This window comes from Penicillium concentricum (genome assembly GCF_028827145.1).
Source record: "Penicillium concentricum strain IBT 3081 chromosome Unknown utg000001l_segment0_segment0, whole genome shotgun sequence".
NCBI lineage: Eukaryota > Fungi > Ascomycota > Eurotiomycetes > Eurotiales > Aspergillaceae > Penicillium > Penicillium concentricum.
In genome coordinates this window covers 400950-424149 of record NW_026622754.1, presented here as the reverse complement: position 1 = coordinate 424149, position 23200 = coordinate 400950, and the positions used below count along the sequence as shown (strand labels likewise).

General features: G+C 47.7%; 7 protein-coding genes across 7 annotated transcripts; 4 read left to right on the top strand and 3 right to left on the bottom strand.

Annotated features, from left to right (window-relative positions):
* Positions 1-1747: 1747 nt before the first annotated feature.
* On the top strand, positions 1748-3594 carry N7517_000171 (uncharacterized protein; the record flags this gene model as incomplete). Its single annotated transcript, XM_056717901.1, has 4 exons — positions 1748-1849; positions 1916-2008; positions 2076-2162; positions 2221-3594. The coding sequence occupies 4 exons, from the start codon at positions 1748-1750 to the stop codon at positions 3592-3594; spliced, it is 1656 nt and encodes a 551-aa protein (XP_056582036.1).
* Positions 3595-4528: 934 nt separating this feature from the next.
* On the top strand, positions 4529-6226 carry N7517_000170 (elongation of very long chain fatty acids protein; the record flags this gene model as incomplete). The annotated part of the gene is made up of 2 exons (XM_056717900.1): positions 4529-5317; positions 5384-6226. The coding sequence occupies 2 exons, from the start codon at positions 4529-4531 to the stop codon at positions 6224-6226; spliced, it is 1632 nt and encodes a 543-aa protein (XP_056582035.1).
* A 949-nt stretch (positions 6227-7175) lies between these two features.
* Positions 7176-9010, bottom strand: N7517_000169 (FAD-binding oxidoreductase; the record flags this gene model as incomplete). Its single annotated transcript, XM_056717899.1, has 3 exons — positions 7176-8345; positions 8402-8702; positions 8775-9010. 3 exons carry the CDS (start codon positions 9008-9010, stop codon positions 7176-7178), a joined length of 1707 nt encoding a protein of 568 aa, XP_056582034.1.
* Positions 9011-9951: 941 nt separating this feature from the next.
* N7517_000168 (uncharacterized protein) lies at positions 9952-12862 on the bottom strand (the record flags this gene model as incomplete). The annotated part of the gene is made up of 9 exons (XM_056717898.1): positions 9952-10034; positions 10087-10290; positions 10374-11137; positions 11199-11290; positions 11341-11351; positions 11414-12454; positions 12520-12641; positions 12703-12757; positions 12808-12862. 9 exons carry the CDS (start codon positions 12860-12862, stop codon positions 9952-9954), a joined length of 2427 nt encoding a protein of 808 aa, XP_056582033.1.
* A 2758-nt stretch (positions 12863-15620) lies between these two features.
* Positions 15621-16963, top strand: N7517_000167 (FAD-dependent oxidoreductase; the record flags this gene model as incomplete). The annotated part of the gene is made up of 3 exons (XM_056717897.1): positions 15621-16190; positions 16246-16552; positions 16611-16963. 3 exons carry the CDS (start codon positions 15621-15623, stop codon positions 16961-16963), a joined length of 1230 nt encoding a protein of 409 aa, XP_056582032.1.
* Positions 16964-17827: 864 nt separating this feature from the next.
* On the bottom strand, positions 17828-19843 carry N7517_000166 (FAD-binding oxidoreductase; the record flags this gene model as incomplete). Its single annotated transcript, XM_056717896.1, has 6 exons — positions 17828-17926; positions 17992-18056; positions 18113-19100; positions 19156-19363; positions 19424-19516; positions 19572-19843. 6 exons carry the CDS (start codon positions 19841-19843, stop codon positions 17828-17830), a joined length of 1725 nt encoding a protein of 574 aa, XP_056582031.1.
* A 689-nt stretch (positions 19844-20532) lies between these two features.
* N7517_000165 (uncharacterized protein) lies at positions 20533-23146 on the top strand (the record flags this gene model as incomplete). Its single annotated transcript, XM_056717895.1, has 3 exons — positions 20533-20665; positions 20713-20767; positions 20857-23146. The coding sequence occupies 3 exons, from the start codon at positions 20533-20535 to the stop codon at positions 23144-23146; spliced, it is 2478 nt and encodes an 825-aa protein (XP_056582030.1).
* Positions 23147-23200: the final 54 nt, after the last annotated feature.

Genomic DNA, 23200 nt, shown 5'->3' with positions numbered 1-23200 from the left:
TCGAAACCCAACCCAACCACCCATAGCCTAACAATGGGGGCCTATAAGGCCCCTAACAAAGCCCATTTATATGCATAAGTACGGCCTTAGCGCTTATAAACCTGCTGGTTAATGCCTGTTTTCTACATATGTTCTGATCTATAAGCTTGTTATAGAATATCTCGGCCCGATGCCTAATTCGGGGGTTCAGCCTAATTCGGGGGTTCAACTTAAACAGAGTATCAACATATAGAGATATATATATATATATATATTTTGTAAAGTAGGTGTATCTTTCTATTAAAGTACTAGGGATTTTGCCCGCGGGCGGAGCCTAAGGCTGCCTACGTATATTCGTTATTAGCATGTAAATAGTTTAAACTCACTTAATATATATATCTAATCAATCGATCTCATCAATCTTATCACTCGGTCGCAGCGTGGGTGCTGGTACAATTCTAGCCAATCCTTGTGACAAGAATTCGGCCCGCAGCGCTTGGTATGACTGCTGTTCAGAAGACAATAATTGGTATATATTCATGGTCAGACTCAGCAGAGCGGCTGGTGTTGTCTTCGCCTTCCACCAATTTTCGAGGCGATCATAGAAAGAAACATGGGCGATGCTTGAGAGACCTGATATACTGAACGAGAGTGAACATAAAGCATAAAGATCACTTCCAATTCTCTGGACCCTTCGACTAAAGTCTCTGGCTCGGAGTCTGACATTTCTTTTTGGGATCTTGATCTCTTGTTAAGTGATTTATCACGTTCTCTCTCTAAGTCGACCCACGTGATAGTTTGATGAGCTGCTTTTATTGAAACTTTGTCATATATCTAAGAGTATTGTATGTCAAGACGAGACTTGAATTTTTCGTCTAAAAGCAATGGTTATCCTTTGGGATTCTTATGGGGCTTTCTTAATTGTATATCGATTTACTAACCTAAAGCACGTCTCTATACACCTGCACAATGTTTCTGCTAACTTGGTCCGCAAAGAATTATTGCCTTTGAATGAGACCCCGTCTTCGGACAAACCACCAAACCAAATCCTTCCATGACAGCCCACACCCAAAATGTTCCAGTAGTGTCACGCTTCGCTTGTCCTGAACAGCTCCTAAATTTTATCATCAAATAACTTCTATCTAATAGAAGATCTATCGTATAAAATACCTCCAAAACAAATAAATAATGCTGGTGATGCAAAACCGTGAGCTAAACCTAAAACTATTGCACCTATAAAATATACAGCTGCGTGAGATACAGAAGAGTAAGCTATTAATTCTTTTATATCTATTGTTCTTAATGTACTAAAACTAAGATAGATAATAGTTATAACACCTAACATTACATATAACTATAATATATGTAAAGTTTAAACTCTTACGATAAGGTTCGCAGTAAACGCTGTGCCAAATTTCACCGCCTACCCTTTTGGTAATTAATATGGCGGTGATGGAACAGGCAGAATATGACCAGACCGCCTACTTTATTGACAATCCAATCCATTTTAACTTTAAAGCACGTGAAGGAACTGGATTGAATTGTCTTTCTGGAGTTTCAATGATCCTATATCCACTTTGCTGTATGGAGTAGCTTACTGAAGATTATGCAGGGAAGGAAAGCTTGCACAGTCCCCACTTAGCAGACTATGTAAATCAATTACTAGATCAAGCTCACACGTGACTAAGTGGGGATATTGTCGTCACGGCTTCCCCTACCGCTTAGCAACTGTTCTCCCCGCACTCCCGAGTCTGCAGCATACAGCATAATGAGTGGCTTACGCAATACTATGAAGGGTGGATGGCACCCTGAAGGCAAGGAAGGTGGAAAGGAGAGCTGGCGTGGTGATTTTAAAGGCGTTAACCAAGTGGTAAGCCCACCCCTCCCTCTGGGACTTGCACCTCGGCCACTGATGCTGACTTGTACTTGCTATTAGGCTGGGTGGATGGGAAAGGGCAAGGAAGGCGACTCCTCTAGTTCTGGATCTGGAAAGAACCCCGAACCACAAGGGGGTATTAGAGGCTCTGTGGTAAGCTCCCCTCAACCCTCTCGGACTCGCACCTCGGCCATTGATACTGACTTATACTTGCTATTAGGCTGGGTGGATGGGAAAGGGCAAGGAAGGCGACTCCTCTAGTTCTGGACAGGGCTCCTCATCACAGGGGGGTATCAGGGGCCAAGTGGTAAGCTAACCCTTCGTGTATTCACGACTCGGCCATTCGTGTTAACCTTTGCTTTTAGGCTGGCTGGATGGGAAAGGGCAATGACTCCAACTCCAACCGCTCTGATCATGTCTCACGACCATTGTCAGCCCTAAAAGACCCATCTTCATTTGGGCCGCCCCCCAAGCATATCAATTACCATGGCGCAGCCGCTGTGCCAAATCAGACAACACCCGATCGCCGGGGTTTGGGAGCTCCATTGCCCCAGGATCAGATAAACGCCCAGGAGGCCCGTCGACGGGAAGTAGAGGAAGCAGAGGAGGAACAGTCCCGAAAGCCCGCCCCGCCTCCGGTCCCGTATCGCGTCGACACCAGCGGCCTTTCTACGAACCATCTCCCTCCACCACCAGTGCGGCGAGTAGACTCGGCAAGTTCTGCTTCAACAAGCTCAATCTCAAAGTCAAACCCACCAAAGCCCCCGCCACGGCTTCCTGCCCGCAATGGATCTCCCAGCTCCGACGTGCCGCCCGCTTATTCCCCCGCACCGGTACTCTCCCACGATTATATCAACCAAGATGCTACGTCCCGCCTAGCAAATGCTGGCGTCTCGGTTCCTGGATTTGGGATAGGTCAGGAGAAATCTTCGTCGCCTGCACATACGCCTGTCAATGAGCTGCAGTCACGCTTCTCCCGGATGAATACCTCGGGATCTCCATCAGCACCCACTCCGCCTGCCCAGGCATCGACAAACATCCAACAATCTGCCAGTAATCCATCTTCTCTCCAGAACTTTCGCGACCAGCACGCGGGGTCCATTGACTCGGGAAAACAGAAATATGGTGATTTCCGAGAGCGTCATGCGGATACCATCGACTCGGGGAAACAAAAGTACGGTGATTTCCGAGAGCGTCATGCGGATACCATCGATTCAGGAAAGCAGAAATACGGTGATTTCCGTGAGCGTCACGCGGACTCAATCGATTCAGGCAAACAGAAGTTAAGTGGTTACGCATCGCGGTTCACTGGCTCTTCTCCAGCGCCTAGCCCACCGGCCCGGCCCGCGTCGAATGCTTCTAGCATGAACTTGGAACCGGCCGAGCCCGCGCGGGGCACGTCCTCTGTGCAAGATTTCCGTGAACGTCATGCCGACAAGATCGACATGGGTAAGGAGAAGTGGGGTGGAGTCACATCGCGCTTTAACACATTTGTGGAGGACCGCAAGTTCTCCGCCGATGCTAACAAGCGGATTCCCCGCCCACCTTCTCGTCCCATCTCCATGACCCAGTCGAACTCTCCAGCATCACCCACAGAGCCTGATCTTCAGACTCAAGCCCAACGCAAGAAGGCGCCCCCTCCACCTCCTAAGCGAGCTGAATTTCGTGCGTCCCCTGTTGACGCTTCGTCGTCACTCCCAGGGCCTCCTCCCGTTCCTCATAGCACTAAGCCTCGCTAAGGACTGTATTTCTAATTGTGTAAATGTGTACGTTGTGCATTACTGGCGTTGGGGGGGTTTTTTTACAGCATAAATAGGATGGAAATCGAAATTTAGTCATGATGACGATAAGTGTAGACCTGTACAATAGTTGTACGTCATACATAGTGTCCATACCGATTATAGTCTCTCATACTAAGACCGAGGCTGCATGTGATGCGGCTTTTTTTTATATCTAATTGCATATCTCCAACTTGTTGGGATAGCGCAAATCTCCCAACAAGCCCAGTGCATCCCTGCAGGGTTATTCTCTTGCTTTGATTTAACCTTCAAAGGTCAAAACCTTAGCTGAAATGTTCCGAGGAACTTGGAACCTTGTTCAGCTGACTCAGCGTGACTTTTCCCCCCGGGGCCGAGCTGGTGTAGGTAGGGCTATGTACTCCGTAGGGCTTACAGCCCTCCAGGGCTGAGATGTCATGTCATACTCCATCCGAGTCCAGAGTTGCCCTCGTTCCCGGTTTTATCTTTAAAAGGGAATTACAAGTATTTCAAGGGCACAAGTGCCCCTGCAGTTCGGTTGGCTTACATCATCCTCCCCAATGCCCGGAAGATAAATTCTCATTGAGACAAAGAATTCACTACCCATGTCTATTCCATACATATTACATTGTTCAAAGCAATGTATCAGACCCTTTAGGCAAGTGGCGATACTCCAAGACTTACCTCGGCATGTCTCATAGCCAAGCCTTGGAATTCCCAACAAACTAGACGCGGGCGGATCGAGATCGTCCAAGGTTGTTGAGAAATTTAAAGGGTTATCTGGATCCACTGGGACTTCAACGTCTTTTTTTTTTCTTCTTTCTTTTTCCTTAGAAATCATATATCTTTTCTCTTATATTCCTTTTTTATATCACTTTTCTTCTGTGACGCGTTGAATTGATTCCGCGTGGCGATCATGCACGACTTCAACGTGCCCACCAAGTTTGGCCAGGCTATTGTTCGCATTGCCTTCCCTCCCGCCTCTCTCCTCGCCTTCCCTCCCCACGAGCTTCCAGTGACCATCCCTGCGCCTCACATCGACACCCCAACATGGAAGCAGCCCTTCAACATCCCGAACGATCTCTATAACAAGGTGCTGGACGTTCGGCTACCAATCACAATCGCCAGTGTCTATGCGATCACTGTGGTCCTGCTCAATCGCATCAACAAGAGCCGCGGATATAAGCCATATGCCTTCAGCAACACTCGCTTGTTCAAGCTGTTCGTTATTCTCCACAATGTCTTCCTAGCTGTGTACTCCGCATGGACCTTCGTGGGCATGTTCCAGGCCTTCAGAAGCTCTTTCCCGGATAGTGACGATCCCCACGGACTGATTGGAGTTGTGGACTCACTGTGCAAGATCAATGGACCCCGTGGTTACGGCAATGCCGCTATCTACAGCCCCATCACTGACGAGTGGTCGATTCCCAACCCTGTCTTCCACCTCACCAACGGCATGCCCGACCCCACGGATGCGGGCCGTTTGTGGAACCAGGGCTTGGCTTACTTCGGCTGGTTCTTCTATCTCTCCAAGTTCTACGAGGTTGTCGACACCGCGATCATTCTGGCCAAGGGCAAGAAGAGCTCCACCCTACAGACCTACCACCACGCGGGAGCTATGATGTGCATGTGGGCTGGTATTCGCTACATGGCAGCTCCTATTTGGATCTTCTGCTTGGTTAACTCGGCCATTCACGCTATGATGGTAAGTCGGACAATCGCATCGATTTTGATTTGTTAGGCCCAGTTACTGACTTTATCTTCGCTATAGTACACCTACTACACCATCACTGCTCTTCGCATTCGCGTCCCTAATGCCATCAAGCGGAGCTTGACCACTATGCAGATTACCCAGTTCGTCTTCGGTACCAACATGGCTGCCGCCTACCTATTTGTCCACTACACTATTCCCTACCCGTCCGGTAGCGCCGCCCTGCAACAGCTGACTGATGCCGCTTCCGCCGCCGCCTCTGCCACTGCTGAGGTTGGTTCGATCTCCTGGTTGAAGAAGCTGGCATTCCGAGCTGCAGGCGCAGAAGGACTTGCCGAGAACGTGGGCACTTCTTTCCACGCCGCCCCTGTCCAGCAATCCGGCTACTCCCAGCAGATGGTGACCTGTGCGGACACCACCGGTCAGGCATTCGCCATCTGGCTGAATGTCTCCTACCTCCTTCCCCTCACCTACCTCTTCGCGCGCTTCTTCGTCCGCTCCTACCTGAACCGCAAGGACCCCGGAGTGAAGCAGCCCACGCACATGGAGGCCGCTGAGAAGGCCGGCATGGACGCCCTGAAGAGTCTGAGCCGCGAGATCCGCAAGGCTGCCATTGAGGGCGAGACCAGCGAGGTTACTACCGATGATGAGGTCATCAAGGCTCAGGCCCAGAAGATTGCCAACAAGGTCACCCCTGACTCACCGATCCGCACCCGCTCGGCTGCTGCTTCCAAGGCAAAGATTACCTCGTCGTCGGTCAGCCGCTCGGAGTCTGAAGAGGGCTTCGCCAAGGTCCCCGCCAAGAAGGGGGCTAAGAAGCAAAAGGTTGAGAAAGAGTCTCCCTCCAGCAGCCCCAACGCAAATGGCGAGAACCCATTCGGCGTATTGGATAATAATGCTTAAAATGCATTGGAAGGTGTTGGCATATTCTTATACCGCATAAATATGGAGTTTCGGGGTTTAAAAAACGATTTGATGCTCGGCTATGATGGCTTTGCTTTTGTTCGCCGTTCGGGACTTTCCTAGAAGTATGTGGGCCTCATTGCCGGCCCGGTGTGTGCGGGTCATGGGGGAATATCCGGGGAATCACCGTCTACCCGGAGTATTTATCCCCGGCCTCGGCTATCCGAGTTTCATAGAGTGACTGGACGGCTTTTGATTTGATTTTATAGCGCCTTCGAGTGTATTCATAACAGCATTTTGCTGTACCAGCGTACACTATTTTGTATATTTTTATCACGGTGTATTTATAATATAAAAATATTGAAAGTTCATTATTCTTGTCCTCTGGAGTAATCCCGCATGAATGGAGGGAAAACATCTGTCATACATAACTCCCGGGGGATATGACTCGAACAGTTATCTTTTCAAGTAAGGCATATACCAAGTAGGCTGTTAACACCTATCCTAAAGGGATAGAGTACTTTGCTGCTTATAAGTGAATGTTGCGGCAAGGACCATTTACACGGTTTGGATATCTGTTGGCTCTTTCAGACGACGCAGGACTAACTAATCCTAATAAGCGATTTTCAACCGAGTCTGTCTATATGAAGACGGTCAGGATATTTTGTTTCAGCTACTGCAAATATACCAGAAAGACGTATGAATTGTGTATGCAAGCAAGACTACTGGCGCTATTTATAGGTAGATGAAGCCTAACCATCAAAAGTCAACATGCTGATCATCGCAAAAGGGTGCATCATCTCCCCGAAGAGATCTCCACCAAGTAGACACGTTGAAGGTGTTTACATCAATGATCTAATGCTAAGCTTGTTTGTCATCGTTAAGGGGTGTCGTGGCCATATACCCTGTTTGCCAGGAGACAGAATACCGTTTGGATCTAGCTTGTCCTTCACATTTGGTTAGCATCTTGACGGTCCATCCATATGTACTTAGTGAGAGCTTGGGGAAGTACCTTGATATCTTCAACAAATCGCCGGTACGCATGATTATTGTAGTTGTAAACGTCCTGAATCCGATCTTTCTGGCCGTCAGCGTGGTTCATACATTCCAGGGACCTTAGTGACGTTGACCTACCCATGTTGTCAAGGTGTGACCGATAGTTCGTCAGGTTGTAGTTTTTTGCGTGCTGTTCTAGGTCAGTCCACAGACGCTGGACGTTCTCAGTATCATCTTTGTTGTCGCTATCGTAATATATCATGTGCGTAATGAGCAGGTGCTTCTTGAAGATATGTCCGCCCGTGAAAGCATCGAATCCATGATCTTTGCATATCTTCTCAGCTTCTTGGACCCATCGCAGGGCAAATTTGCTATCGTGTGGCAGGACAGGTACAAAGTCTGTGTGCGCTGGGTGGCCCCCGTCTGGCGGCAACGCGAAACTGACCATCTTCACACTGTCGATCCGGCCCATACCAACGACCTCTGGGCGTGTTGAGTTTGCGAGTACTTTGTTATCAAGTGGTTTGCCATCCTTTTCGACGTGGAGCGTATGTTCTAGCTTCGCTGATGGGCAGCGCTGGGTCAAAACTTCTTTTGTTCGACTCAGACGAGCAAGTATCATGTCCTCGGTGCCATAGAAATCAAACATGATTATCCAGTGGCCCAGCTTGAAATCCTGCTTCATCTTTTCAATGATTATGGGTGGAATAGGGCCTTTTCCTTGGTAGTATTCGGACTTTTGCGTGAGGGTCGACACGGCACCAAGGATGTTGCCAATGAGAGGGTCATTTTGAATGATATCTTCTCGGCGTAACTGTGCAAAGGCCTCGATGAGCCCCTCTAGGTCCTGATGCTCTTGTCCATGTACAGCGAGAGACATGTACGCTTGCGGTCGAGGATACATGCCAATTCCCATTTTTGTCACAATTCCTAGATTACTCTGGAGGAACAGGCCGTCAACCTGGGGTCCAAAGCTGCTTTTATGAGTATGAGAAATTGAACAATTATCCGCAGCCCATTGTCCAGTTCGTAGAAGCTCCCCGTTTGGGAGTACGACCTCCAGTCCACAGATATGGTGATGATGCTCTCCCAGTGGGTTGTAACCAAAGCCACGATCGAGAGTCTTTCTCAAAATGTCAGTAAAGTCCAGAGGGGTAATACTCATTTGGGAGAACTCACATTTCCAACAACACTACCCCACGAGATGAAGGGAACGCTTGGCCACACGGAAGGATTGTGCTCGGTACAGTGCTGTGCCAAGTCATGGAAGCTGACACCAGGCTCAACCACGGCGTATGCCATTTTTTCATTCACTTCCAAAATTTGAGACATGCGGTGCAAGGACACGACCACTGAACCAAGTACCAACGGAGCCGGACCGCCGTACCCCAGGTTCTTGCCTTTCGAAGTTGTCCAAAGAGGGATTTTGTGGCAATTCGCCATTCGAACGATATTTTGGATATCATTGACGCTTGCGGGGCTATATATAGTTTGAAGCTTAGCGATAAGAACAAATAAGGAAAAGGTCGTGCCTTTCATTTTAAGAACTCACCACACAGCAGCAGAAGGAATATGGTCTTCGTTGACACCGAAAGGATCCACGAAATTCAGCAGGTTCGAGCCAGTGTGCACATTCTCTGGTCCAACAACGGATCGAAATTGTTGAAGAACATGGTCAAACCTCGCCTTAGAAAGCCCAGGTGGAAGGACTTCCCGTGGAGGCACACGTCCAGTGACGAAGGACGATTCATGAGCCTGTTGTAAGCTCTCATCAACGTACAGCTTCATGGTTGCGACTCAGTTTGTATCTTGTAAATAAAAGTTTAAATAGATAAGGCAAATGAGGATGGGAGAGAAAACACTCACAGATATCTTGGGCTTTAAGCTGTGGATTACCCCCACATTTGGGGATATAGATGGAGTACGGGGTACATGAAGATCTTCAAGCTCCCCACATATCCACCACATGAGATGGTGAAGGTGTGTATATAGTTGCCCGTGTTGACCAGTAACTTAGTTCTGAGAGAGCTTTTCTTCTAATCACGAACTTTCTTATCCTCTGGCTTTTCGCATACATTATTGGATCCATAACAGACGATTTTATAGTTTCAATAGAGGGAAGATATCCTCCAAATCATAAGGCTTGCTGTGACTTCGTCTTACGCCACATCCCTCGAATAGAATATCGATGACACCACGGAGAGGTCAAATTAATGAGCTCCAAATAAAATAATCCACTTCTCAGATGTCCCCACCGTTCCCCGCAAAAATATACCCTTTGCGGGAAAATTCCCATGTCATATGAATTGCTTTCTATGGTCGCACATTTTGTACATGTATCCATAGCATATCACGTCCACATACCCCCAGGGAGGTCCATATACCCCCAGAGAGGTTAAGGAGTGAGGTAGACAGGGCCATATGGCTCTGTTGTCGCGCCGCCTGACGTTAAATACTATTCCATTCCATTCCCTCGTCACGAGCAAGCTGGAATACGAGCTTCATTGAATGTAGGCCACCGCAGCCTTGCTACTTCTCCCTCCTCGATTCCTTTGGGACTGGACTAATTTCTTTACCACACTGATTTATATCAAGGGAGATCATACCCACATCGCTCCAGGTTATTGTGGAAAAACCGAGTACAACTGAAGTACTTTCCCTACCATTCGGTATCGAGCGTTATTAGGTTGGAAGCCATTCCACACCTTCGCTTTTCAATGTGTCGTAATTCAATCTGTATCACCAAGCGAAGCGAGTTGCAGGTCATAAGCGCATGCGAGTTGCTCAAACAACCGAGCAATCCGGGGCGTAACTGCGACAGGTTAGCCTAATGAGGAAATCGCGCGACAACGAGCATAGCCTACCTCCCCAGACCCATACATCGTCATAGAAATTCTTCCACATCCGTAGCACACCCGCAGCGAGGGACTCTTGTTCGTTAGAAACATGCTCCATCTCCACCAAAAGGTCTGTTGCCATCTTCAGAAACTCCAACTCTGCAGAGTTAGTTTCCTCATGTTGCTTTTGGTTGAGTTGAATTTTCTGGATGCAGTTGCTTAGATATATTGCTAGTGCCCGAGTTAGGTCGCGTTCGGTACGCAGGTGGCTCAATGGCCAGTTGAATTTAGGCAGGAATGGCACACGGACTTACCACAATCAATGCCAACCAGGGCGTGTTCGATGCTCCAGTTGAATGCAGCAGTTTTGCGCAACAGGAATGCGTCGGATCTGAGAATCGTCATAATGCCGTCAAAGATCACACGAGCGGTCTTTGCAGAAACTGCGTGCCTCTTTGAATTTTGAGTAACAAAGTCTTTAACCGCCGCCGTCATATCTTCCTCAACATCACTCAGCAAGGCCATACGATCAAGCCCGCCTACACCGGTAAGAACCCGGGCGTGGATCCCCCGGAGCAGGGATAGGCTGTTGAACAAAAGGGGACCTTCGGCTTCATCCCATGTCACTTCATTCGCAGCTCGGGCATTAGAGATCATCAGGTAACATCGCGAAAGGGCAGTCTCGATATTTGAGACGAGCAGGGCTTGAATGCCCCCCGGGGGATGAAGATTTAGCCCAAATCCAGTCAACGTTTGGGCGCTCTGCATCAGGTTCCATGTGTGTATGGATACGGCATGCATGACTACGGCCACAGCACAGGGTGACCACTGATCCAACACGGGTCCTGTTTCTGGAGATCCTCCGTATAATAGCTGGGAAACAGCACTTCGCAGTGTTGGTAGTGGACCTCGAGTTCTAGCTTGAACAATGAGCATCCAGTCAAGCTCTGTCGACGCATGCCATAATTCATCATCATCTGGTAGGTCAACATCATATTCCTGGACGAGGGAAATAATGGGAGAAACACGGAAGGTGATGTTGAGTATATCACTGATGGCTAGGATTGCATGAAGTACCCTAGGGATAGTTAGACGGTGCTCCACAGACTTTTGCTGGGACTTTTGCCTGGTAAACTGACCGCTTCTTGGATTCCCTCCCGATCCAGTGATTCCAAGACACGTAAGCCTGCCACGAATCACGGCACAAATAGGACGCTAGGATGCGATATTCCTACACGAATTAGGAGAGGAAAGACTACGGTAAGTTTTCGGGGCTCTTACACAAGCAAGAACTAAATCCAAACAAACTTGTCAGCGTGCCCTGAAGGAGAGAGAAATGTGGGGGAAAACTTACACCCAATCCCATCGATCGCCTTTCGACTAAATGCTGCCTGTCCGCCGATTGCAGCGACAAAGACAAGGAGGACTCGTGTCTGCAGCTCCCAAAGGGGCTTCGGGGAGGACATAGTTTGCCTGGTCGACGAGCTGGTAGCTTTCGCTTCGAACGATGGGCTTGCTGCTTCGCCATCTCTCTTCAAGGAGAGCATATCGAGAGCTCTCTCTGCCATGCAAAATAGGGATGCCGATAGCTTACGGTCTAGTCGGTATAGCGCACCGATCGCACACATGGCGAGAATGAGAGGGCTCGCCATCCGGTCAAGGGTGAATTTATGCGGGTGAAAGAGGGCGTGATGGATGTGGAATCGGTCGAAATAACCGCGCATGCAATTTTGCATCACAGTTGCAGACGGGACTGCAGTTCCTATATCTGCATCAAGACCTATATCCAGCAAATCGGAGATTATATTCTGTCGCATATCTTGGGTGAACATAACGGCCTTGGTTCTTGGACGATCGCGTATAACCACAGTAGGAATGCCGGCATGTAGGGGGTCGGGGTGGACGTTAACCGGGGGCGGGGGAAGCCCCCGGAGGAAAGCAGGCGCTTCCTGACCCGTGTTATTCAAATTGAATAAGATCCGAGGGGATCGGGACTCTAGAGGAAATTCAAATCCACTGCCGACATCAAACGGCAGGGAAATATCTAGAAGTGGCCAGTAAGGCTCAGCTTCGTCCTGGCCTTCGCTCAACCCACTCCCGGGCAGTACGCTCTCTGGCTCCGAGCAATCCAGCCCAGCGGTCTGTAGTGCTTTCTCAAGCATATCATATTTTTCAGCTGACATCGATGAATCAGGCGAAATTTGCTGGGGAGCTTTTCTTTGATCATTTTGGGCATCAAAGGAGGAGGTTAAGTCATCGTTTAGGAACGCATCTAGGCAAGGTTGTGGGGTAGGGAATGCGACGGCAGGAGCTATCGAGATGCGACGATGACTCCCATTCAACGAGACTGGTTGGGGTGGCGATGTGGCTTCCAGACTAGAAGTCGAGGGCGACCCTGGAATCATTTATAACCGGTCAGCACCCATCTTATCTCAAGTAGTGGAGCAGCGAGGCACTCACCTTCCACATCATCCGTTCTTTGGGCGGAGTCTATCGCTGAAGATGCATTTTTTCTGATAGGGGAGGCTCCCTTTATGTATTCATCCTTGTGAATTGTTTTCTCATGCCGCAAGACGAGGTCCCTTTTCTCGTGGATTAGTCATGTTCATCCATATCCATGGATATCGCGCATCCGTTACTTACCGACGGGCGTATTTTCGACGACAGTATCGACAAGAAAATGGTTTCTCTAGCGTGTCTAGGGAGATATGGTTAGCAGATCATAAGAATAGGTAGGAATGGACTCACGGCTGCGCTCGTGTCGGATGCGATGTTCACTCCGGGTAAAGGATTTCGGGCACATCGAACAGGGATATTTTCGTTTTGATTGGGCAACATCTGGGGCCGGGGACGGCATAATGAGGACTCAACATGAAGCATAACGCACATTTGACAAGCGTCAGAAAGAGTATCCTGCACACCCAAAACTCTGGGGAAAGGGGAGATCTTGAGCTTTCTCCGCTTTTTCGGCTATTCACCTATCCCACTTCCTACTGATCTCGAAATTCTGACTGGCCAAATAATTAACACACCCGTTCTTCCTTTTTTTTGTCGTGTTTTGCGGGGAATGTGGCCACCTTTTTCCGTATCCCCCGATTGGTTTAACACCATGGGGGAAATTCGAAAACTCCTATTGCCGTTGGTGTCAATTTGGATATAGTGTTCACTGAGATTGCCTCTTACGCCATAGTCTTATTCTTAGCTCGTCTCTCTCGCCGTTGTTCTAGGCTTAAGTATAGAAGGACATGATCTAGAGCCGGTGAAAGAGCTGCAGGCACAGTATGGGAATCACACTCTTGGAATCAGCTCTATCATATTGCTCTCTACCCCTTTCGAAGTTGGATTCAACCCGATATTTCAATTTGGGCTTGTAACGCCGCACAAAGTACACTTTGAGACCATTATACAAATTGCACCAAGATCTCATATCCCTCGCTTTCTATGTAATCGACAGAGGGAGACAACATCATTTTTGTGATTCTTCTTTAAGCGGCATCTTTTCTTGTTTTCCAGTCAAGGGTATAGATGCGCGTCTCTACTCAGTTTCATTCTACAGACTGGACATAAAAGGGCCACAGACAACTGATTAAATTCCGTGTTAGAAACCGCCACATCTCCGGGACTCCCCACGTTTACCCCACATACTCTCTTCGAGCCTCCAATTCCCCATTTTCTGAAAACTGTTGGGGGAAATTTGGGTCCCCAGATATTTCTTGTCCATTTTCTACAAAGTCCCATCAGTAAATCCAAGTCCAATTAACCTGTCGTAGTCCCAACAATATTGATCTTCTCCCCCACATCAAAGGGATCACCTTCTATCCGGCGTTTTTGAAATTATGATAGTGACTAAAAATAGACAAAGAAATCAAGTAGGACAGTTAATCATTTTTGCTCCGGGTCATAGTTCCATGTTATCGAATTTCAAAGGCTGGATTTGTCCTCTAGAATCAAAGCAATCAATGCCTCGTAGATACTATGGCCTTCCCGAGATCACGAAACTACACCTGTCTTGATCTGCCCAAAGAACTTTAAGCGAGCTAGCCACTGCTTTCGCCATAATAAAACTCGTTAGTACTTCCAGCACTTGAAGAAACTTGAGCTGATCAGTGCAAATCAGACACGAAAGAAAGACCATTCAATTGTGCCCAGTGTTCGAAGCGCTATTACAGGTACGTATTTTATCTACTCTACTATGCACCGATTATATCTGTCGTCGATGTATGAGCTAGCAGAGTATGGAGGTATGGAGTGCTGATTGACCAATGACCACCAATTAGAGTTGTCTCGCAGCTACATGAGAAACTTGACCACAACCGACCACAACCAAGAGACACAACAACGCTAGCTTGATCCAAAATCTGACTCGAGCATTTCAACGCATCCAACCTCTCCTCCCTATAGTAATACAAACCCGATCTTCTCCAAATTCAGCACCCAGAGAACTAGTTCAACCTATTCCCCAGTATTATCCTTTGTCACCACCAAGGAATACAACATTCGGTATACCGAGCCCTATCGATTGTTCTACCACGATCTCTGCCTATGAACGGCTTCTTCGATGTGAAGAGCTTTCCCCATCCGTGGGCAATCTTTCCAAATCAAACATTTTCGGAAGACTTGGGGAATCCCCGGGTGCCTTTCTTGGTTGCAGCCAACCCCATGACAATCCATCTCCCTTGTTACCGTCACCTATGGGATCACCTGCTTCGATTTTACAACCGCGTTTAGAAGGGCCCGACTCTGATCAGGTTTTCATGTCACTCATGAAAATGTTAGATCCATGGAGGGCACGACAGGAAGCAGTTCGATCCTACATGGCGGAAATTGACTCTGTGCCAGAATACCATGTCCATACCGGAACGCCAAAATTTAGATCTGACAGGTAATAATTATGAAAATGGACGCGATTATTAGATTGGGCATAGATAAAAACCGCAAGCTTAGAAATATCAAGAACCTTTTGTACGGGAAAGTGAAACCGGGCTTGACTAGATCTTTGGCCATCCTGCACGTAATATATGCAAATTTCCCAATATCCATACTATGTTCTAAAATAAGCTCTTAATATTCCAATTGAGCAAAGTTTGAAATATAGGTATATAGATCCATCTTCGATATTGAAACAAGTCCTCAATTTGTGATGGTCTTCCACCCTATGCTTCAGGCTACATTTCGATGAATTGATTCTGATCAGGCGCTACACTTATCTCTTTTTTTCATCGCCTCGTGCGCGGATCCGATGCGTGGGAATAAAAGAAAAGAACATTGAAGTAAAGAAAATGCCCCCATAACCCGCATACAAAGGTGGAGGGCTGCGGAAAATTCCAGTGTGGGGTAGTTCATTGCAGTCAACACCCCAGATAGGGGGACATACGTTCCAGTTTGACAACCGTCTAAGGTAGCCTGTCACATTGGAGCGCCCTTAGGAGGGGTAAATGCTGAATTGGGGATACGTGGGGCACATAATAATATAAACTTCCTTGTATAGACGCAGTTATGATGAGTCGAAACTGCTTCACGCAAAAGCCTCAGGGAACCGAGCTTCGCAATTTGAGTTCAAAATGACCAGTCCATTCTTAAGTATCGTTGGGGGCGGACCCAGTGGGATCCTCCTCGCGCTTCTTTTGGGAAAGCAAGGCATCTCTGTGCAACTGCTTGAAGCCGCAGAGAAATTCGATGATCGTCCACGGGCCACACATTATGGCCCTGCCGCTGTGCGGGAACTGCAGAGAGCGGGCGTCTTTGAGGATATGAAAGCCAAAGGTGGCTTCTTTCCTTCAGGGGTGTCCTGGTGCAACTTTGAAGGGGAAACCTTGGCCACGATTTGGGGGCCAACGGGAGAGGAAGAGCACCCTACTATCTGCCTTCCTCTAAACAAATTGCATGAAGTTCTAGAAGAGCACCTCAAGTATTACCCCAGCATTGAGGTGTTTTTCAACCACAAAGTTGTTTCTGTCGGCCAGGATGAGTCTACCTCTTGGGTTGTAGTGGAAACCCCCGAAGGAAAGAGGACTTTCAACTCGCAGTACATCGTTGGGTGTGATGGTGCCAATAGTATCGTCCGACGGACTCTGTTTACCGATTCTGGCTTTGATGGATTCACCTGGAAACAGCAGATTGTGGCGACGAATGTGAGATGACTGCCCTCAACAAATTAGATCATCAGTTCTGACGCTCTAAACCCAGGTTTACTATCCCTTTGAGAAACACGGAGTCAAAATTGACTCGAGTTTCATCATTCATCCCGAGCATTGGCATATGATCGCGCGGATTACCGAGGATGGGATGTGGCGCGTAACCTATGGCGAACTTCCAGGCTTGACGTTTGAGCAGTTGAAGGAACGACAACCCATGAAGTTCAAGACCATACTACCAGGTCATCCTGATCCGGAGGACTACAAGCTCGTCAACTTTAGTCCCTATAAAGTCCATCAACGAATCGCCAACAAGATGCGGGTTGGCCGTATACTACTAGCTGCTGATGCTGCTCACTGTACGTTTCCACTGGCTTACCTAGGATTTCCCACTACATAATACTAACTGATGTATAGTATGTAACCCCTTCGGCGGCCTTGGTTTGACTGGGGGAATTGTTGATGTCGGGGGGCTATATGACTGTCTCTTTGGAGTGTATAGTGGACAAGCTGATGAGAGCATCTTGACACTCTACGATGAAGTACGGCGGGGAATGTATAACAATATCATCAACCCGGTCTCCAGCGAGAATATTCGACGTCTCTTTGACCAGGATCCGGCTACAATTATGCAGGAGGATGATTTCCTTCAGCTCGTCAAAAAAGCCGAGACGGATGCTGAAGCGCTTGATATACTCAGCAAGGGTGTATTTTCCATCCAGTACGACTTTACTCAGCATTATCGCTCTACAAAGACAAATGGCAATTGACGCGACCTTTTGCTACCAGTGGGCTGTACTTGCAGCTATGCTATCTTAAATCAGTCTATAGTAAATATACACCAACCATTTTCAGCCCGTTGATGCACCGATCAAGTCCGTAGTTTGCGCCAGAAATGAGTTTACCATAGCTGATCAACGACAGTGGTTTGAAACACAGGCTGTCCTCGTACTTGATTCTTCAAATGACCCGAGACCGCCAACTTAGAAACCGCGAATAATTTTGCTGTATTTTGTTGTATTCTGCGCCTTTTGATATTGCATTCAAGATTCGCCTCCCCTCCATGTGGCATTGCATATAGATTCTACTTTGGCTTTGCTATTTTATTTATTACAATAACAGGTATATTTTCCTCTTCATTTCCCCTCCATCCCGGAACCGGAATTACTCAATGCATCTTAGTTGGCTCCATTTCTAACCCTTCATCTTCAAGCATCAAAAAGTGTCACTTCGGAGGAGGTGATGGACACCCTCGGATATCCCGGTGTATTCGCCGCAATTTGACCTATAGCAAGTTATGCTTGCCACATGCAGTCGATTTTCCTAGTCAAAGTTCAATCCATTTGTGGACTGCATCATCAAGCCTGTATAGCTTCCATGGGAGGGGAATTATATTTTAATTTTTGACTTGTGAACATGTATATGAAGATTGAAAGCATTAGAAAATATTTGTGACGATAAAATGTGTATTATGCCTCATTAAAACGAACATGACAAAACACGACAACAGTGGGATAATACACATGTCAGACAGTGAAACAACGAAGATGCGAGGATTGACCAAAGTGGCTAACAATGAGTTGGTGCCATAGGCAGACTCAACACCAGGAAAATCTACCTCCCTATGCCAGGATTTAAAGGAGGCCCCGGAGCTTGGTGTTCGTTTGTCGGAACCGACGACCCCAGATCCCCTGCTTACCTGGAGAGAGAATGCTGTTAGGATCAATAGAATCCTAATAGCATAACGTTAGCCTTATTGACGAACGATGATCGTTCATTCGGAGAGTCAATTCCATACCTTCAGTTGTTCCACGAAGCGACGATAAGCATGATTGTTAAAGTCGTAGAAGTCAGCCACAGCATCTGAAAACTAGGTTAGTAACCATTCTTCCAACTTGATTTTCTTAGCGCTGTCTCACCCATGAAGTTCACATGTGTTCGGTATGCACTGTAACCCCGGGACTTCCCCTCCTTAAACAGTCCGCGGAAAATCTCCTTGATGGCTAGTCGGTCACTGGGATTAGCTTTGTCGAAGGTCATGAAGTTGACAAAAATGAGATGGCGTTCATGGATGAAGAAATCACAGAAAAGGTCAAAGCCATTGTCCTCGCAAATCTTTTGCGAGAGTTTCACCCACTCCAGAACGGCCTTTCCTGAGCTCGGGATGATAGGGGAATAGTCGATATGACCAGCGACACCACCGCCATTCTCAGGGAGTCGGAACTTGATCATGGGCAAGCTCCACAAGGAGGGAACGCCCACAAAGAACCCGCCATCTTCAGTCGGCACATCTTCTGCTTTCAGGGGCTGGCCGTCTTTACCGCTATATACCTGGCTGCGGAAGCGGGCTGTCGGAAGTCGCTCGGCAGCGAGGCGTTTGATCGCCTCCAGATGGCCTTCTACCACTTCAAGGGGACCATAGAGACCAAACTTGCCATTCCAGAATCCCACATCTAATTCTTTCTGTAATTCACGAAGACGCCACAGAGGGATTGGGCCTGGTCCAGACCATGCTTGTTTCCGCGTGCCTGCCATTGCAATCCACTCCGTCAGGGACGAGACGTAGAAAGTATTGGGGACAACGCCCATCTGGCGTAACTCGTTGAAGAGATCAACGAGATGTTCCACGTCCTCCAAGTTTGGCAAGTCGATTGTGCATGATGCATACGCAGGTGGTTGAGGATATAGCCAGATGCCCATTTTAGTAACAATGCCGAGGTTACTCTGAAGGAAAAGACCTTCAATAGACGGACCAAAAGAGAACTTAGACAGGTGAGCAGCCTTTGAATTTGAAATCCCGAATTGGCCAGTTCTGACAACGTCGCCATCTGCCAGAACAACCTCCAATCCACTAATGTTCTGGTGGTGGGTTGCGGTTGGGGTGAAACCGGTGCCTCGATCGAGTGTCTATAACAAGCGTTAGTTCCTTTCTCCCTTACGGATCATACAGAAGAGGCTTTACATTTCCCACGACACTTCCCCAGCCAAGAGATGGGACGCTAGGCCATACAGATAGCTTATTTTCGACGCAGTAGTTGTAAAGGTCGGTGAAAGTAACGCCTGGCTCCACCACGGCATATGAAAACTTTTCGTTGACTTCGATAATGCGATTCATTCGGTGTAGATCCACTGCAACAGAGCCTGACACTCGAGGCGCTGGTCCACCGTATCTGATCATTGCATGAGAACCCGTGTTGCTAACGACAGACCGAGTTGGGATCTTGACTTACCCAAGGTTTTTCCCTCGCGAAAATGTCCACAATGGAATGGTATACTTGTTGGCGACTTTCAAGATAGATTGAAGCTCCTCGACGGATCGAGGGCTACGAGAATCTGGTAAGTATATGTAGACCTGGGGCTAGAGCAGAGCCAACTCACAGTACAGCCGCGCTCGCAACTTTCCGCTCCGAATCATTGTCCTCGTGCAGCTCATATGGGTCGACGTAGTCCGATATGGCATCACCAATCAAGACTCCGTTGGAACCAAGCACACGTACAAACTCTTCGATAGCGAGATTGAAATCAGCCTGGCTTATGCCTGGTGGCAGCACCTGTTTCAATGGTCGAGTCAAGGATCCTTGAAACACTGCACGATGAGCGTCCTGATACTCAGGATCTTCGTAGCGAATAGGTAACTTAGTTGAGGCCATTGTGCCAGGCGATAATGGAGCTCTGGTCTTAAAGTTGACAGATAAAATGTCGATATCGTCTTAGCGTGTACTCACTCTGAGAGACTTTCTATGAATGAAGGAGAAAAAGGAACGTTACGAAGAACATCTCTCGCTTTTATTTCTTATTTCTTATGTAGTTTGATAGTCGTATTGATGCAATTTTTGGGGAGCGACTACCCCACATCCCCTGAATTCCCCCACATTTGAGGCGATACATTGCTTTTGCAACTATAGAGATTTGGTTGGTGCAAATGAAACAATTGGCGTCTTTAGAAAACACTGTCGGATGTTGAAACGGTTGCTTTGTTCGCTAGCTTGATCTACGTCACTTCTTCCTGGCGGAGCATGACGAAATGTCAATATATATTCACAACACTTCGAATTGAGATTATGTTAGTAGCAGCTCGAGCTGACTCGTGTGGCTGGAATTGTGTATTAGCTATAGGTAATTAGCCATCTCCCGGGCACCCCCGGGGCAATCACAAACGTTTCCCCACATGGAAAGTCCGCAGTCTTCAGAATTGCACCCGAAATGCCTTACTATCTATTCTGAAGCGTAATGAATCAGCGAAGCTGCTTCCCTCACAGGGGCCTTTATTTCGAAATTCCACAGCAGAACGTACATGAGGTTAAGAACGCCGCTCTAGCATGTTCATAAATACGTTCAAATGATTCCGTCACCTAGAGAAGAGAGGGCCTTTGAGCCAGACCTGGCCCCTCGAAAGCCGAAACGATTTCTATGTGAGCTTTGTGATCGACGATTCGCTCGCTTAGAGCACCTGCAGCGGCATAAGCGAATACGTACGTTGCCTTTGAAACCGTGCGCTCTGGTCACTAACAAAGCACAGATACACAGGAAAAGCCCTTTAATTGTTCTAAATGCCAACAACGTTTCTCGAGAAGGTAAGGAAAACTGTGTGCACCATATCGCCCCTCATTTGAATATTCCCATTCTTTAGACGTGGAAGCCGTGAAACCTGACGCTGAAATAGTGACCTTTTGGTCCGCCATGAAAGGCTGAGCCATGCTGTGACAATCAACGATCACACGCATGATGGAACGCAAAGGGCAAAGCGACCATGTACACCAAAGAACATCGATCAACAAGAGAGCGTAGATGCAGAGAATGCAGGCCCAGTGGATGACGTTTCCGGAGGGATGACATTGAATGAGTTTGAGCTCTCAGCACTGGATACCACCCCGCAAGAGCTACTCGGTCCCTCTTTTGAAATATCCCCTGTTGCTATACCGAGGGATGTTGTAACGATAATGGATGTTTCATGCCCGAAAGTAAATGACCACGACAACCAAAGGCAACCAAGCTTACCAGGACAGGGCTATATGCGTCCAGATCAAGCGGTTTTCAACAACTCAATGCAGGACCTTGCAGCATTAATGGATACCAATAGCCCATTGCCCGAGGACTTTCTTTCATTTATTTCGCTATCAGATCTCACCACTTTCATTCCTCCACAACAGTCACAGGGACAAGAGACCATTCCTGTGTTACTCAATCCAGAATCGGTGCCGCGACAGGACCCAGTGGAGTCTTTTTCACGCCTCGGATCTCGAATTCCTTCGTTAGAGCCACAGCAAGATGTACGGCCATCTACTGAGCCTGCTCGATCGAGTAGACTGTTTGGGAGCATCAGTTCGGAGACAAGGCAGCATTTCATTTCGAAATTGGGAGTTTTTGGCATGGTCATTCCAGGACACTTTCAAATGCCATCAAAGCTTGCGCTCTCACGATATTTTACAGCTTATCTCAATGCGTTCCATGAGCACTTGCCCTTTCTTAACATTCCTACGCTGGTGAGCGAAACATGCTGCATTGAGCTAGTGTTGGCTATTGCGTCAGTTGGGGCCCAGGCCTGTTTGGAATCAGAAACTGCAGTCCAACTGTTTGAGACAAGCCACGCTATTGCAAAGGAACGTTTACAAAGGCTGGATGATTCCACGACTCAACCTAGGACATGTGTTCACAGAAGAGGGTCTACTTGTGCACCAAGTCCGGAACAATACGAAGCCCGTGTTCCAGTCCCAGAGGCGCCTTTGGATGACAACCAAAAGGCTCCGGAACATAGGATCCAAACTGCACAGGCACTGTTACTCCTAATGGCTGAGGCGACATGGTCCAACAATCGAAGAATATCACGACAGGCCCTGGTTATACAAAGCATGCTGGCGGGCCTTGCCCGAGAAGATGGGTTGAAAACTACACTACCGCCACCCGATATCAGATGGGAGCAGTGGGCAAAATACGAAAGCATGAAACGAACCAAATGGATCGTGTTCTGTTTCTTCAATCTCCATACCATTGTCTATGATATCCCTTCATTGATTTTGAGCGCGGATATGGATGCTATGCATCTCCCCTGCAATGCCGAAACCTTTCGAGCGATATCCAAGACTACCTGGCTGGAAAGTAAGAAAAAGGAAACTAACGTTTCCTTTAAACGGGCATTAAGGGGCTTGTTTAAAGATGAGAGTCGGCGCCAAGAGTTGACACCGAACTCAAGTCTTGGAAACTACGTACTGATACATGCCTTGATACAACATATATATCTGATCCGTCAGGTTTCCCACCACCGTGACGATACCGGTTCGGGCATACCGGAAGAGGACCTTGCCTCGATTGAACTAGCATTGAAAAATTGGAAGTTAGCCTGGAAGAAAACACCTGAGTCTAGCCTTGATCCCGCCAATCTAGCAGGCCCGGTGTCATTTAACTCAACCGCATTGCTGCGTCTTGCCTATATTCGACTAAATGCGGATATTGGACCTAATCGGGCTCTCCATACCCATGATCCAGCAAAGATTGCAAATGCTTTCCTTCAATCCAAAACCATCATAAGAACACCGGGGCTACTACGGGCGATCTTACATGCAGCCCATGCTTTAAGCATTCCTATAAGAATTGGAGTCCATATCGTGGCCCAGACTCAAACAGTTCGATGGTCTATCCAGCATTCCTTGGCGACGCTTGAGTGTGCATTTTTACTTAGTAAATGGCTTATGGCTTTGTCCTCGGCATTTGCGGACGAGAGTATCACCGCTGGCGAGTACAGTATGTTAGGGCTCGTGAAGACGATATTGGACGAAACTGACCATCCTCTGCCTTCAACAATCGCACTCGAATCGCCACGTGGGACAAGGACACTAGCGGTTAATTTGCTACGGGTTTGGGCAAATTCATTTCATGGGCCCACGCACGTTTGGGCCATTGTGGATGTGATTGCAAAATCTCTGGAGATGTGTGCAAATATGATAGACTGTGGGTGAATTTCAACTTTTGTCTCGGCCTTATATGTATGTGGAATTGGTTACGCAATTGAA